General features: G+C 32.9%; 1 protein-coding gene across 2 annotated transcripts; it reads right to left on the reverse strand.

The window, feature by feature from the left end:
- Positions 1-301: 301 nt before the first annotated feature.
- LOC123695439 lies at positions 302-6,022 on the reverse strand. 2 transcript variants are annotated; one of them, XR_006751931.1, is made up of 6 exons: positions 5,753-6,022; positions 5,433-5,645; positions 5,151-5,285; positions 3,612-3,686; positions 1,100-1,533; positions 302-625 (listed from the first exon to the last, which is right to left on the reverse strand). XR_006751931.1 is itself a non-coding variant. In XM_045641282.1 (6 exons), the coding sequence occupies exons 1-6, from the start codon at positions 5,799-5,801 to the stop codon at positions 576-578; spliced, it is 597 nt and encodes a 198-aa protein (XP_045497238.1). In that variant the 5' UTR covers positions 5,802-6,022; the 3' UTR covers positions 302-575. The 2 variants fall into 2 exon arrangements, 1 of the variants encoding a protein (XP_045497238.1); XM_045641282.1 differs by lacking the exon at positions 1,100-1,533 and adding an exon at positions 3,074-3,148.
- Positions 6,023-15,654: the final 9,632 nt, after the last annotated feature.

Genomic DNA, 15,654 nt, shown 5'->3' on the forward strand with positions numbered 1-15,654 from the left:
AAGTAGTACGTACACATACGGAAATAGATACGCAATAACCTGTGGCAATAACTCTACAGTTTAAAGTTTTAAGACCCGCATCAGGCAGCGTGAAAGTCTACGTTTTTCGTTGCTCTTCAATAAAATTAATACCACACCGATTGAAATAAATATTCTTATTATTGTTCTAGAAATAACTATTAGCATAGGTATGTGTTTTTATTTCAATACGTTGTTTCGATAAATGTAATATTATTCCAAATTATTATTTTCATTATCACACATACACATTATCATTATAGGTTTTAAATAAAACAACGTAATTTATTTATTTTTATTATCTTCTTCCTATAATAATCATATGATTGCTGTTCGACATGATTATGTTCACCCCTGTATACCGTACAATCAAATAATTTCACATTGTGTACCCAATTACTCTCATGCTAAATCCACACAGAATCCTTTTTTTAATATTGATCCAAATTGAATTGATTCTAAAATTGGAATTTAACACTGGAAATGGGGTGAGTTATATTTTTAACATTGCTTATATTTTTTTTAGCGATCCTTTGTAATAGCGACCATAGGAGGAGTCAAACAGCTTGTCGAAGAGCATGAAGAAGTCTGGCAGAATCTGGCAGTTCTGAAACAAAGTATGCATATTTCAATTACCTGCATTTCGAATTTAAAAACTGTCAGGCAAATAATAATTACTCTATTGTTATTCTACACTTTCTTGAAATTTTAATAAGAACAATTTTTCGATTTTAATCAGACATGTCGCCGTAATCTGATTGAATCTGCTATTTGACTGAATGATGACGACGAGTTAGTTGTCCTTAAGTCATTCCATTAAATGTCGTCATTCAATGAACGCGCTAGTCATTCAATCGAAAAGCAGATTAAAACAGATGACTGCGACATACATATATTATAGACTAGCAGTGCTTCGCTCCTGTTGGTCTTAGCTAGATGATATTATATAGCCTTCCTCGATAAATAGGCTATCTAACACCGAAAGAATTTTTCAAATCAGACCAGTAGTTCCCTAGATAAGCGCGTTCAAACAAACAAACTCTTCAGATTTTAGTATAGATAAAGGTACTAAGATACTTACTTGACAAAAACTGCAAGGCACTTAACACACTCTGGCTACTACTTATGCTGCGAACTTTACTTTCATTTTTGGGATTTTATGCTTATTTACAGGAATTTCTATTAGTTTATTAACTAACCTTATCACATCATTTCTGTAATCAACATAATATAATTACATTTTTATTTGTTCCCATTTAGCCCATTCCATTTCTCCACAGGATATCAATTTTTTACTATTCATCCATGGCTGTCCCTCTCTTCCGTCTTCCCTCTGTCTACGTCTTCCAGGATATCAAACAGGGGAAATATTTTGCGATTGTCAATTTCAAATGCATTGGCCATTGGTAATTTTTGTTTTCTTGCATATTCAAAATCTTCAAACCCAATGATTTCGCCATAGCATAAGCATTACTTATTAAACCGAGTTACAAGATGGACAGACGACCAGCCCCCCTAGCCAAGTGGCTTTCTGTTAGCGTAGCGTTCAATAGAATAGACTACGAATGTATGAGATTGACGTAAGCTGTAGATACGTTTAACTACAGCTTATGTCAATCTAGATACGTTTAACTACAGCTTATGTCAATCTCATACATTCGTAGGCTATTCTATTGAACGCTACGCTAACAGAAAGCCACTTGGCTAGGGGGGCTGGTCCGAGTGGCAGGAAGCCGCTGGATGCAGGCCGCCGGTGACCGGTCGTACTGGAGATCCTTGAGGGAGGCCTTTGTCCAGCAGTGGACGTCCCACGGCTGAAGCGACGACGACGACGACGACAATGACGATGATGACATTTCAGTGGGAATTGACTTTAACTGCTTTTATTTTATCGCGAATAGTTGGTTAGTTACGTGTTTAAATTGCTTCCTTTGTTTGATTTAATGCTTACTCCAATTGATGCGGTAAGGCTCTTGTAGGTATTTCAAACATTTGAACTGCATTCCATTTTATGCCAGCTGCTAAGGAAACTTCGCCGAATAAAATGTTCACTAGTTTTTCTTCAAAAGGCATGCAACACTTTCTTGAGATCTTCCTGTATATTGCTACCTGGTACCTATAGTGGAACTTGGTTGATACCTGCTTTCACTTTATAAGAATGCAAAAATGTTTGCAGGGATCTCTTTGACGGCAACACAAACATTTTCTCTAAAATTTCATATGCCTTAGTACTCTGCTTAAAAATAGTTAAAGCCATTGTTTTTTCATCATTTGTATATTTCCTTCCTTTTGGTTTAAAAACACTTTTCAACTGAAGTTTTGTAAAAGTTTTAATAGTGTCAGGCAATTTTTCAATTATTGATTGAAATGCTGTAATCTTGGAAGTTTTCTTTGCAGCTTGTATTTGTTTCTTTTGATTTTTATATTTTAAAGTAATTCTTTCTAATTTCTTTTTCAATCTATTGATTATTATACTATCCCGAAGTTTATGATTACCTGGAAAAAAGATAATACAGTTATGTAAAGAGGAAAAATTGATACATAATATTACAATGGGGGTTATCAGTGGCTTAATGTCACGCAGAGAGTGACCTGAGCTCGGAATTAGCCAAAAGGATCAAAAAGAATGCATAAAAAATTGAAATGAGGAGATCCATAGAAGAATAGAATCTTTGAGGAAGACGAAGCAGAGCTTTCATGCTAAATATATGTCACTGTCATCTGGTTGAATCTGCTATATAAAAAATGAAAGAGCATTTATTGCAACACACACAAACATTATAAATAAGTACAAGGTACATTAAAAAAATATATAATAATAACTAGTTTCACGCCCGCGGCTTCGCCCGCTTTGTCTAAAACATAATAAATTATATACTAAAACCTTCCTCTTGAATCACTCTATCCATTAAAAAAAACCGCATCAAAATCCGTTGCGTAGTTTTAAAGATTTAAGCATACAAAGGGACATAGGGACAGAAAAAGCGACTTTGTTTTATACTATGTAGTTAGTGAAAATACAATCATAAATTAATAATGTTAATTTACTTCTTACCTATGGAATTTTTATGTGTGGTAGTCATAGAAGGCTGCACTGGGACAGATTCCACAGAACTCAGCTGGGTGTGAACTGAAAAAATATAAGTTATTCATTTTATTATTTGACTAGCTGTGCTGCGCGGTTTCACCCGCATTGTTCCCGTCCTGTTGGTCTTAGCGTTATGATATATTATAGCCTTATAGCCTTCCTCGATAAATGGGCTATCTAACACCGAAATAATTTTTCAAATCGGACCAATAGTTCCAGAGATTAGCGCGTTCAAACAAACAAACTCTTTATAATATTAGTATAGATTGAATGACTAACGCGTAACTAATTACCGCAAACCCATCCTAAACCCACCCCCTTAGCCAAACCAACAACTATGCTAAATGATGTTCAGTCAAGACGTTGAATGTTACATTAAGCACCTTGACTAGTTATCCTTTAATCATTCAATTAAATGTCATTTAATGAACGCACTAGTCATTTAATCAAATAGCAGAATCAACCAGATGACTGAGAGTTTAAATATTAATAATTCAGTTCTTACCAATGGGATATTTTTGAATTGTAATATTAGAAGGCTGCACTGGCACAGATTCCACGGTGCTCAGCTGGTTGTGAACTGGAAAATAAAAGTTATAATTTTTTTATTTTATTATGTATTGTTTTATTAAAGTAACAAAACTTTGAATGTATTCAATTTTTTATGGGTATCATTTAAGCTATCACCAATTTAATTAGTTTTGTGTTTCTTAAATAATAGGGTTTGTCCTCAAAATAGTAGATCTGTCACCAAAATGCAGTCACCAAACAATGCAAAATCAGTTCCACAATTAATCACCGAAAATCCTGAGATATAAGGTCTAGTACAAAATAAATGTTTTTGTATGTATTAAAATAGGTGTGTCCTAATAAGTATTTAAGCAAACTAATTTAAAGAGATCACCAATAAATCATATTATGTTACTAAAAGTTAAAATAATCAATATTTATTCTTAAAAATAAAAACCACTGAATAATCAGCTCTGGTTTAATAGCTGGCTAATGGTAAGCATAATTGTAGATAAAACAATTAATTAAAGTTAAAATAATCAATATTTATTGTTAAAAAACAATAATCACTGAATAATCAGCGCTGGTTTGGATTTCGAAGGGCGCCCCCTTTTCCTTGATAAGCACATTTTTTGCTTCTGGTGGGGGGTTGGCCAGCTTTAAGCGTATGGCTAATCCGATAATATGTTTGCACATGTCAATTTATAAAGCGCGCCAATTTGTCTCCGCCCCTTTGATCATTTTTTCATTAAAATTATAAATTGATGTATTAAATTGATAACGAATACTATTAATTTATTATCTGAACGAAATAAAATGTTACTACTGTATTGGTGACAAAATATCAAATAAAAAGGAGTCGCAGTCAGGGATCGATAATCGATTTATTTGGTGACAGATCTACCATTCTGAGCACAGAGCTATTATTTAAGTAACATAACTGTTATTATAAGAACGAAGTGTATATTCATGTAATGCAATATAATTTTATTGGTTATCGATCTCTAATTTTACACATATATTAACATTAATTTGATAATTCATACCTGGGAACATTTTTTGTTTATCTGAGAACGAAAATATTTCGAGGTGATAGATCTATTTATTAGCTGATACAACTTGATGACAAATATAAATTTTGGTTGTAGAAAATATAGTTCCCATTTTTTTTTAATTTAATTATACAGTTGTTACGAGTTTCTAATTTTAATGAACTTGCACACAACTGGCAAAAAGTGTTGTTACAACTTTCGGTCTTAATTCCAGCCCCTTTTCGCAACGAGCGATAAGGAAGTTTGATCCAATAATCTATAATATAAAAATGAATCGCAAAATGTGTTGGTAAGCGCATAACTCGAGAACGGCTGAACCGATTTCGATAATTCTTTTTTTATTATATTCCTTGAAGTATGAGGATGGTTCTTATTGAGAGAAAACGTAAACATGTACCACGGGCGAAGCCGGGGCGGACCGCTAGTTTACAATAATTTTTCATACATATTTGATTACACAAATTTGGGTAAACTTTACTAACCTCTATCTAGTTGAATTGTGATAGTAGATGTTGAGGGTTGCTCATCTTGGTTAGCTGGTTGCATTTCTAAAGGATCCAGCTCTGTAGTAGATGGCATACTTTCATTATCTGTGAGTATGGTTGATCTTTTGTTTCCTGAAAATATTAAAGAACTCTTTTTTAATTTTAAAGAACAGACATTAAAGATCTTGTAAAGTTTGATGTAGTAAAAATGTTAGTTCAGATTTAATTTTATGTTCTCTTCTTATGATGATGATGTTACCATATTATATTAGATCTTACCTAAGTTTAATGTTGGAACAGCATTTTTAGTAAGGCGACGGCTTGGCAGCTGATAGCCTTCCCAAAAGTGCTTATTGCAAAATAATATGTGGTTATAGATGTATGAATTTCCTCTCTCTTGTGTTGCTACATCTAGCACAGCTCGCCATACAGAAAACTTTTCAATGTCTTCGAGTTTTTCACTTTTCGGGTTAGGGAAATGATGCAGCGGGCCTGAAAGTTATTCAAGTTACAGTTATACAATTTTAACTAATAGTCTGGGTGAAAATTTTTTATCTTTTATTTGTACATAATTTCATAGTGTCAATATTGAAACTTACTATCATTAATACATCCGAAATAGCACTTCAACCGCGATCTACGAGGCATTGTTTAATATAGTGCCAACTCCGAAATCGTAAGAAGTTAGTAGTCCGCGGGGCAAGGTAAGTCACAAAAGCAGTTAGGTATCACTATCAGAATTCAGAATACAAAATCAAAGCAAAGACATGGCAAAGACTCAGTTTCAATCTGAAAGCACAATATTTTAACAACACACCATAACAACAGCGAAAAGGAAACGTCTAAAATCAAGTTTCAGATTTGAAAGTTTGAACTAGGCATGGGCGTTGAATCAACGGACTAGTTAAATTAACCGTCTATGTACATTCAACGATTCGACTAGTCCATCGCTCACCAACGCACTAGTTGAATTCAACGACTAAACAAAAGAGTCGAAACGCTCGTCAACGCGTCCGCGACGGTTAACTCTTCGACGTGGCCGTATAATAGTCCACCGTAGACGGTTAAACGACTCGTCGTAGACGGCTCGTCAGTCGACACGTTTGTATTAACTATCAACTTGCGACGCGACGCGTCGCGAGTTGATAGTTCAATATTTTTACCGTTAATTCCGTTTGACTTTTAATGAGATTACTATGATCAATGCTCGAAATATTGAAAAAAAAGGAGATTAATTTGTATTAATTTGATATTATTGAACTAAATAATAATTTATATATATATTTAATAATTTATATATATAAATTATTATATTTAATAATAATTTATATTATTGAATTGTCTTAAAAATCTAAGATATTTTTTTTATTCAGTTAATTTATTACATATCATAAGGATTACCTACCTATAATAATATATTGAATAATGTTAATATATCGACTATAACTAACGACTTAAAACGACAAGTTAAATCATAAACAAAAACTTGATAATAGATAGGTGATATAATTATATATAATTGTTAAAAAATAGCTTTGACTTTTAAAGTGAAACTTTTATTACATCGTCTCAAACTTATTGGTCTGTGTAGCGCATGTTGCGTGACGCACGATACGTACGATAATTATCGTACAAATAGGATAATTTTTAGTTAAATGTCTATAGTGTGAAAAAAAGTTTCACTTTTACCGTGGTTTCATAAAACCACACAACTTTTTTCTTTACTAGAGACAACCCTGACATTGAATTCTTTGAAAATCTATAATTCGTAATAACTTCGTGGTAAGAATGTGGAATTTTACATGTAGAGTGTAGACCTCAGTTCAAGGTAACGAACGTTCGATTACCAATACCGTCGCGCGTCGGTCGACCGTGTCAATCGTTGTCAATTCGTTTCAGTTTACACATCGACTAGTCGAAGATTTTAACTAGTTGATCGACTAGTTGATGAACGACATTTAACGGTCTAGTCTCGTTGATGAAAAATGCGTCGACGACCCATTCCTAGTTTGAACATGGTTTGAACGGAAGACATCACAGCAGGGGGGGGACAGTTGCCTTGTAATGACATTTGTCGAAGATAGAGGCGCCATCTCTACGTTGAATCCAAACGCCACGGACCAATTAGTTTCTTAAATAACTGTAGATGGCACTACATTAACGAGTTATAAAATAACAGTATTTTTGTTATTTTCCAAAAAAATTATATCATCATATATAAATTTTGAGAATTTTTTACATCCAAAAAAGGTAATTAAATAAATCTTTTTTAAATATTTTTTATCTAAAACTAAATATTTAGTTTGGTAACACTCCCATGTGTCAACAAATTCAAGCTTATTTTTTTAAGTCACAAAATGGCGGCTACTACTTGCTTGTGCGCATGTTTGTAGATTTCTCGTTCCATTTTGTAAATTTTCGTGTGTGAATACCAAGTGTAAGTGCGTCGAGTCGAGCTTTCCTCCTCCGCCTTCCTATTGCGTTGTTCGCGTCGAAAATCTTTTTCATCTTGTATATTTTTTGTGATAGAGACACTCTGTGCGTTAACTTTAGTTAAAATGCCGAAAAGGTGTATTTTGGGCTGTCCCTACTATGGTAAGTACCTATTTATATCTCTATACTCCATATCATATAACACATGAGTAACCTAGTTCTGAACCTAGAACCTCGAACTGGATCTATCTATTTCATATAAAGTTGTATAATCACTTCACGCTCGTCCCGAGGGAACTATTTCTACTACCTACCAATATAAAATAAAGCTTATGATGACACTCATAAAATAATGTGACTCTTTCTAAGTAAAAATGGCCTGAGGAGCCTGAATGTTCTCTCAAATATCCTGTAATTTTAAGTGGCTTTTATACATTTAATTCAATATGTAGTGCATGATGTGCTTACCTGTAAAAGATTGATACACCTGCCACGATTTGATTGATTGTAGCCCATAATTGTCTTAGTGTACTCAATTGTTGGTAAGCCAAATAAATAAATAAAAACAACAACCATGCGGACAATGTCGCGGGCACATTTTATGATTACAATATTTGGCTTCCACGCAGACAAACTAGTTCCAAATACAGATATAGATAAGCATGATAAAATCCTATAATATATATTAATATTATAAAGCTGGGGAATTTATTTGAAAGCTTTCAGTGTTCGATACCTAGTCTATTTATTGATTGAAAGATTTAGTTAGTTCCTGAGATTTGCGCTTTGTTTGTTATTGTGCATAGTCACTGTTGTGTGATTACTGTAAATGTCATGATCCTTTATTAGAAGTATAATATACCCTTTTCATGATATAATAAATTTTATAAATAAAGTTTGACTAACTATTGTTTTATTTTTTTCAGATTTTGCAATGCATCGTTTCCCAGATGCAAAAAAATTCCCTGAGAGATTGAAAACTTGGGTTAATCTTGTTGGAGGAAGACTTGAAACATTGTCAGATATTGAATATTACAAGAAACAGGTTATTTGTGACATACATTTCTGTGAAACTTACAGAAATCGAAATAATCGGTTGAACGCATTGGCAGTTCCAACACTTCATCTGCCTGGTAAGCCTTTTAATTTTGACTCATGTTGAATTTATTTAATTAATTGTGGTGTTTAATGTTGGAGTTGGATTTGAAACCACCTTTAACTTACAGACAAGATTTATAATGTGTAACCAAGAGTACTTCTTAGGTCATTGGCATCAATGTTTCCTTCACTATTCACATCATCGTATCCCATACCTGGATAAAATATAGCCTAAGTTCACCGGCAATAGTGTAGCTTCCCAACGGTGAAATATTTTTTAAATCAGTCAAGTATTTTCGGAGCCTATTCAATCCAAACAAACTATCAAATCTTTACTTTTTATAATATTAGTATCAATACCATACAAATCATGTTGTGGCACATTAGCTAATAGAGTAATTGTAATAAATTTCAGGCCTAAATTTGAGTCAAATCACATCGGGACAAGCTTCAACTTCCACACAACATAATTTAGAACCTACTTTAATACAGCAGGAAAATTCAGGTAAATATTTGAAATGTTTTAAACTATAATAATATCAATGATTTTGATTTTATATTTAACACAGTCACCAATTACATTCCAGTTAAAAATTACAATAATTGCTTGATAAATAATTTTATCATCTGTTTTAATTTAATTGAAATAATATATTTTCAGAACCATCTGTGAGCCATGCTACTTCAGAACAACCATCACCATCATTACACAACCTGCTGCCTTCAACATCGCAACCTATAGCTGCAGGTAATGGCAGTGTTTATCATCTACTAATGAACAAGTTGTCTTAATTTATATGTCTGTTTGTTCATGCATGATCACAACATAACCATCAGCCTGATAAATAATACCTCGAGATTTACAGAAGCTTTAAAAACTCAAAATAAATTGTCAAAATATTGTGTACTAGCTATTTCCTGCAGTTTCACCCGCGTCCCGGACCAATATCTTCTCGTACCTATTTTTACAAAATAAAAGTAGCCTAAGTTATGCTTTATTACATCAGCTACCTGCCAATAAAAGTGCCCGTCAAAATCGGTCCCTCCGTTTTAGAGATTAGCCAGGACAAACAGATAGACAAAAATTGTAATAAATGTTATTATGGTGTTTGTACCATATCATATGCATGTTGTAAAAAACGGTTATTTCAATATTACAAACAGACACTCCAATTTTATATAGGTGTATGTGTGTATAAAAGATTTATAGATATAGATGTATATATAATAATAATAAGGGGTATGAGTGAAATAGAAATGTATAATCATATATTATTCAAATTTCAGATCCATCTCAAACATTTTCTTTGGTGAACAACATGATGATGGAACATAATTACAGTGCTATTAGCAGGCCTAGAAGAAAAACTGTGAAAGGTATTAATTAATTTTATTATATATCAATGGTTAATAGTCAATAATTAATATCTACAAAAATGAAATTTCACAAGATGTGGCTTTCGTGTGTGTTTTCGGCTTTTTCCTTTTCTATACATATGTTTTTAATTTTTATTCTAAAAATATAGTTGTTGGACCTATGATAAAACATTATAGATGGCATAGCCGTGGGACAACCTGTATATTATTTACTAGCTGTTCCTTGCGGTTTTACCCGCGTTACGTTAGGTTTTTGGTTACTGCCTCGCTCCCGTGAGACATAGCGTGATATTATATAGCCTATGTTACTCAGGGATAATGTAGCTTTAAAATGGTGAAAGAATTTTTAAAATCGATCCAGTAGTTTTTGAGCCTAGTCATTACAATCAAACAAACAAACATAGTTTTCCTCTTTATAATATTAGTATAGATAAACATAATATTTTATCATACAATGTTTTTCAAGGCTTAAGTGGTTCGCGGCTATACTACACAATTTCTAAATTGAGCATTTTTCCACAGATCCAGCAGCTCCACTGCGCACGAAGATTAAGCAACTGCAAACTGATATTATGCGTTTGCGGAAGAAGGGGGAGTCTTTCAAGGCAAGATTAAAAAGCGCTGAAGACTATTCAAACAATACCCTGTTCAAGCATTTCGCTAATAATTTTAAGAAACCCGCACGACTCTTTTTAAGTATGCAATTGCAGGCTGCAAAAAATCCAAAAGGGCGTCGTTTCACGACGGAAGAGAAAATATTAGCGCTTTCGCTTTATAAGAAAAGCCCGAAATCGTATTCATTGTTAAATAAATATTTTACTCTGCCATCGGCTAAATCAATGAAGCGCCTTCTGGGATCCATTAAAATAAATGCCGGGATAAACCCCATTGTTTTTGAAAAAATAAAAAAAACACTTAGTGAAAAAAACGAAAATGATCGTTTGTGCTCATTAATGTTTGACGAAATGTCCTTGACTCCGCAAGTGAACTACAACTGTCAAAAAGATAGTTTCGAAGGCTTCGCGTTTAATAAACTGGGCCATTTTGCGGACCACGCGCTTGTCTTCATGATTAAAGGTGTTAAACAGAATTTCAAGCAGCCCATAGCCTATTACTTTACATCTAGGCTGAATAAGACCGAATTAAAAAATATAATAACTACGGTCATACAATATGCTCAAGACTCTGGTCTAATCATTGTGAATACAGTGTGTGATCAGAGCACCGTAAATGTTGGTGCAATCACTGAGCTTGTAACTGAAACGAAAGCTAAATATTTGAGACGTGGTAAGGAATGGCGTTACGACCATATGTCTATAGATAGAAAAAAAATTGTACCATTGTTTGATGTACCCCATTTAATAAAGGGAATAAGAAATAATTTATTAAATAAAGATTTAGTGTATACATCGAACAATGTGCAAAAAACTGTGAAATGGGAGTATTTCCAAAAACTATATGCGGCAGACAAATCTTATGGGGAATTACGCCTATTAGACAAACTCACAGAAGAACACATAAATCCCGAAAAAATTAATAAAATGAGGGTAAAAACAGCAACACAACTTTTCAGCCATAGTGTTGCTGTAGCAACTGAACATTTGTCTGCTAGAGGAGATCTCCCAGAAAGCTGTAAGCAATTAATTGATATAACGCTATTATTCGATAATTTGTTCGACAGTCTTAACGTCAGTACCTTACACGTTCCCAATGGGAAAAAATATAAAGGGCCTATAAAAAGGCACTCGCCTCACCACGAGCTGTGGATAAAAGCAAAAATTATTTTAAAAACAATCAAATTTACTTACATAAAATCGACCGGAAACAAATCTCGATTGATCGAAACAAACATACCATCTATAACAAATTTGATTAAAACTATTGAAGGTATGGAGGCTATTTGGAATATTGTATCCCAAAGATACGGATTTGATGCACTTTTAACAAGAAATTTTAATCAGGATCCGGTCGAAAATTTCTTTGGGAATATCAGAAGCTATGGGGCAAGAAATAATGCACCTAATTCGGTAGCTTTTGAAGGTGCTTTTAAGGCACTACTGTTAAATAATTATAGTTCCCCTCATTCAGGCAGAGCAAACTGCGAGGAAGACTCTAACAAATGTCTTCAAACATTAGAGTTTTTTTTAACAGAAAAGTCAACGCCCCATGCTTTTGATGCTCCCAAAGAAAACGAGGCCATCAAGTATAATGAAAATGTTTTAAATGTTAGTAGAGAAAGTGATGCAGGCCAAAGAAATTATGTATGTGGCTGGGTCCTGTCGAAATGTTTAAAAAATATTGTAAAAAATTGTAAAAACTGCAGACAAAACCTAATAGATCATGGGGACAATCATGGTAGAAATAAATTCATTAGAGCCAAAGAATACGCTAACAAGAAATGGTTATGTTACCCAAGTGAAGAGTTAGAAAATAGCTTTCATGATCTTCAAAATATAGCAACAGGATATTTAAAAAATAATGTACCGAAACATAACATTAAAAGAAATATCAAATTGTTAGCAGATGTGATGGTTGAATATCCTTTTAACTGCACCACGCATATTGAAAAATTAAAAGAATATTTTATAAACGTTACTCTTAATGTTTTATTATATAGCTGGTGTAGATCGATCAATCGAATTTTGTCCGGAAAGTTAAATTATGTAGGTGACGATGAAACTAAAATAGCTGCTCAAAAATATTATGACAAACATAAATGTTATAAAAATAAAAAGTAATATTGTGTTAACACTGCCTTTTATTTGTATAAACCTTTTTAACTCCCGATTTATAAAACTGTATGTTGTAAGTAACGAAATGAAATAACTTTGCACTTCAAAACAACTGAATGCTCCTTACAGAAAATAAAGTGCAGAATTAATTTCATTTCGTTATTTATAACATAGAACTTACAATAAAAAATATTTTGAAGCGGCCATATTGCCGCCGCCGTAGTTTGGAAACAAGTTTCAGATGGCGTTGACTGTCAAACAGTCTGCCCAAAAATGCTCAAAGAGGGCTCTCTTTACCCTATATATTATAATACTCTTTGCATCACAGGAAGACATCCCCCTAATACTATTATATATTAGAGCCATTTTAATAGGCAACATTTGACAGTTCAACAAAATTCAACAACGTAACCTAGTAACGACGACATAGAATGACATGATATTTCATTTTGTTAGAACTGCACATTTGCTTAACTTTTTTCAATTACGATTACATATTTATAATAATAATGACCGATACAAGTTATTTTAAGATTTCATTTTACTGATAAACCATCCTAAACATAATAAACAATTTCTGAATTGAAGAACTGACGTCGCTACAATTTTGTGTCAATAAACCTTTTTTCTTTTTAAATACTAGAGACGTTACTCTAAAAATCGAAATCTGACATCTAGAATCGAATGCATTGATTACTTGTGAATAAAAATCATCATAAATTAATAAATTCGATTGACAAATGTTTCAAATCCGTATCGATTAATACACTTTAATCGATGTTTTTAAGCAGGTTACCTCTCTTCAAAGATAAAATTGATAGACGTCAAATGTTGCCTATTAAATTGGCTCGACTTCTACGAAGCAATGAATATAGGATTCCTTAGTCATTGCTATGAAGACATCCTTGAGACATCCATAAACTTTTAATTACAGACAAAATATTACAGACCGTGTGGACCGTTCACACTTCACAGTAATTATTTTACCTCTGACAGATGACGTTTTATCATTTCTTTAAGTTGTTTTTTTATATAATATCTAGTATTATACTTCTTCCACTAGGTACTCTGAATGATCTGAATCCTTTTCGGCATGATTGCAGAGGAGATAATCACACACAATCACAGAAAAAAACTTGAAAAAAACCAACAGAGAAATGATAAAACGTCATCTGTCAGAGGTAAAATAATTACTGTGAAGTGTGAACGGTCCACAGATCGTACCGCTTTAGTTTCTCTGTCTACCTCAGAGCAATAATAGGTTTATTGCTCTTATTAGCTGTCTACATACCCCTCGTACCAGAGAAAACTATCTCTGTCTGCACCACAGAGTGAGTATCACACTTGATATGTAGCAAGCTTGCGCGCTTGGTAGCAAGTGATTTAAACCACAATATACAGATACATACAGTAAGGAAACTTCATACAAAATGTCCGAAATGGCTCACGCACACAAGCAAGCCTGGATAAAATTTAGAATATGGACCGTCGAGTTGGATATCGGCGATTTTATAGCGATAAGATAAGACTCTGGGAAGTAATTTTACGAAGTTTCAACTTGCGCAGCCGCGTATTTTTTTTATAATAAAATAAACAAATTTGTTTAATTTTGTACTACTTTTCGTAATTTTGACGTTGACAGATGTACTGCTAAATAGCACTGATAAAAACGTATTTACTTTTACAAGTTGTATTAATTCGGATTGTTTCTTCTTGTAAATTCATATTTAGGCTACACCATATTTGTATTTTAACGGGTTTTAATCTCAAAATTACCACAAAATCAACAGTGAAAAAAAAGCAAACAGAAATATACAGGCCGAATTGATAACCTCCTCCTTTATTTTTGAAGTCGGTTAAATATCAAAAAGGTAACAGCCATATAGCTATACGTCATAATTTCATCGCAGGGGCTTAGTTTCCTAACTGTATGTACGTAGTAAATATCAGTCTGTCAACTGTGTTTAAACATTTTCATTTGTTTTTAATTATAACATAAGGCTGGTTGCAGAGCTTGACCGACCGTCAGAGCGTACCGTCGGTCCTGACGATACGCATCAACAATTGTATGACTATGACACTAATGCGCACACAGAATGCGCATGACAATACGCGTGCGTATGGTCGGTCTAGCTATGAACGGTTTTATGAATTTCCATACATATGACAAGCGCGACTGACGTACGCACTGATGGTCGGTCAAGCTCTGCAACCAACCTAAAAAAATATTTCATTTTGTAATAATATAAATCTTAGAGCATATAATATTACAATAGTATAGAGCGCGTGTATTGCACAAATTGCTTAGTGCGCAGATTCTATATAGATGTGTGTGTGACAAATAGGGATGGGTAGGTATTAATTGCGTGTTGAGCTATCGATAAGTTATGTAAATAAATATGTATCATAAGTAAATTTTATGTTCAATATGTTATTTAAGGAAAAATGTATGAATAAATTATAAATATGTAATTAATATAAATTTGTTTGCCAAGTGAATAAAGTGTGTTTATTCCATTTGAATTTACTATTAGTACTTTAAAAAAATATATTAGAATATCAGAAAAACGTGTGGACTTCTTAAATATTAAAGTTAATAAAATAAAAGATCGGGTTTAGTGCAATTTTTTTAATAATAAATCGAACAATAATAATAATGTTTTAAAAATGTTAAATAAAAATAATTAATCATTTAAAATAGAATAATAAATCATATAAATATTTTTTTTATTTAATTTTGTCCATTTTATACCTACCAAAATCTTCAAAATCAATTTAGCGGTCCATAAATCGTAACATTACATAATTTACATTTACACTATATTACATTCGCGTTCATAATATTAGAAAGTGTATGATAC

Source organism: Colias croceus, chromosome 11 (assembly GCF_905220415.1).
Source record: "Colias croceus chromosome 11, ilColCroc2.1".
Lineage (NCBI taxonomy): Eukaryota > Metazoa > Arthropoda > Insecta > Lepidoptera > Pieridae > Colias > Colias croceus.

What these genes read in the sequence shown, in the direction of transcription:
- LOC123695439 (XM_045641282.1), bottom strand. Translation starts at nt 5,801, where the DNA reads ATGCCTCGTAGATCGCGGTTGAAGTGCTATTTCGGATGTATTAATGAT. An exon ending in CACAATTCAACTAGATAGAG is followed by an intron (nt 3,687 to 5,150) that starts GTTAGTAAAGTT and finishes TTTATTTTCCAG; the next exon opens with TTCACAACCAGCTGAGCACC. An exon ending in AATTCAAAAATATCCCATTG is followed by an intron (nt 3,149 to 3,611) that starts GTAAGAACTGAA and finishes ATATTTTTTCAG; the next exon opens with TTCACACCCAGCTGAGTTCT.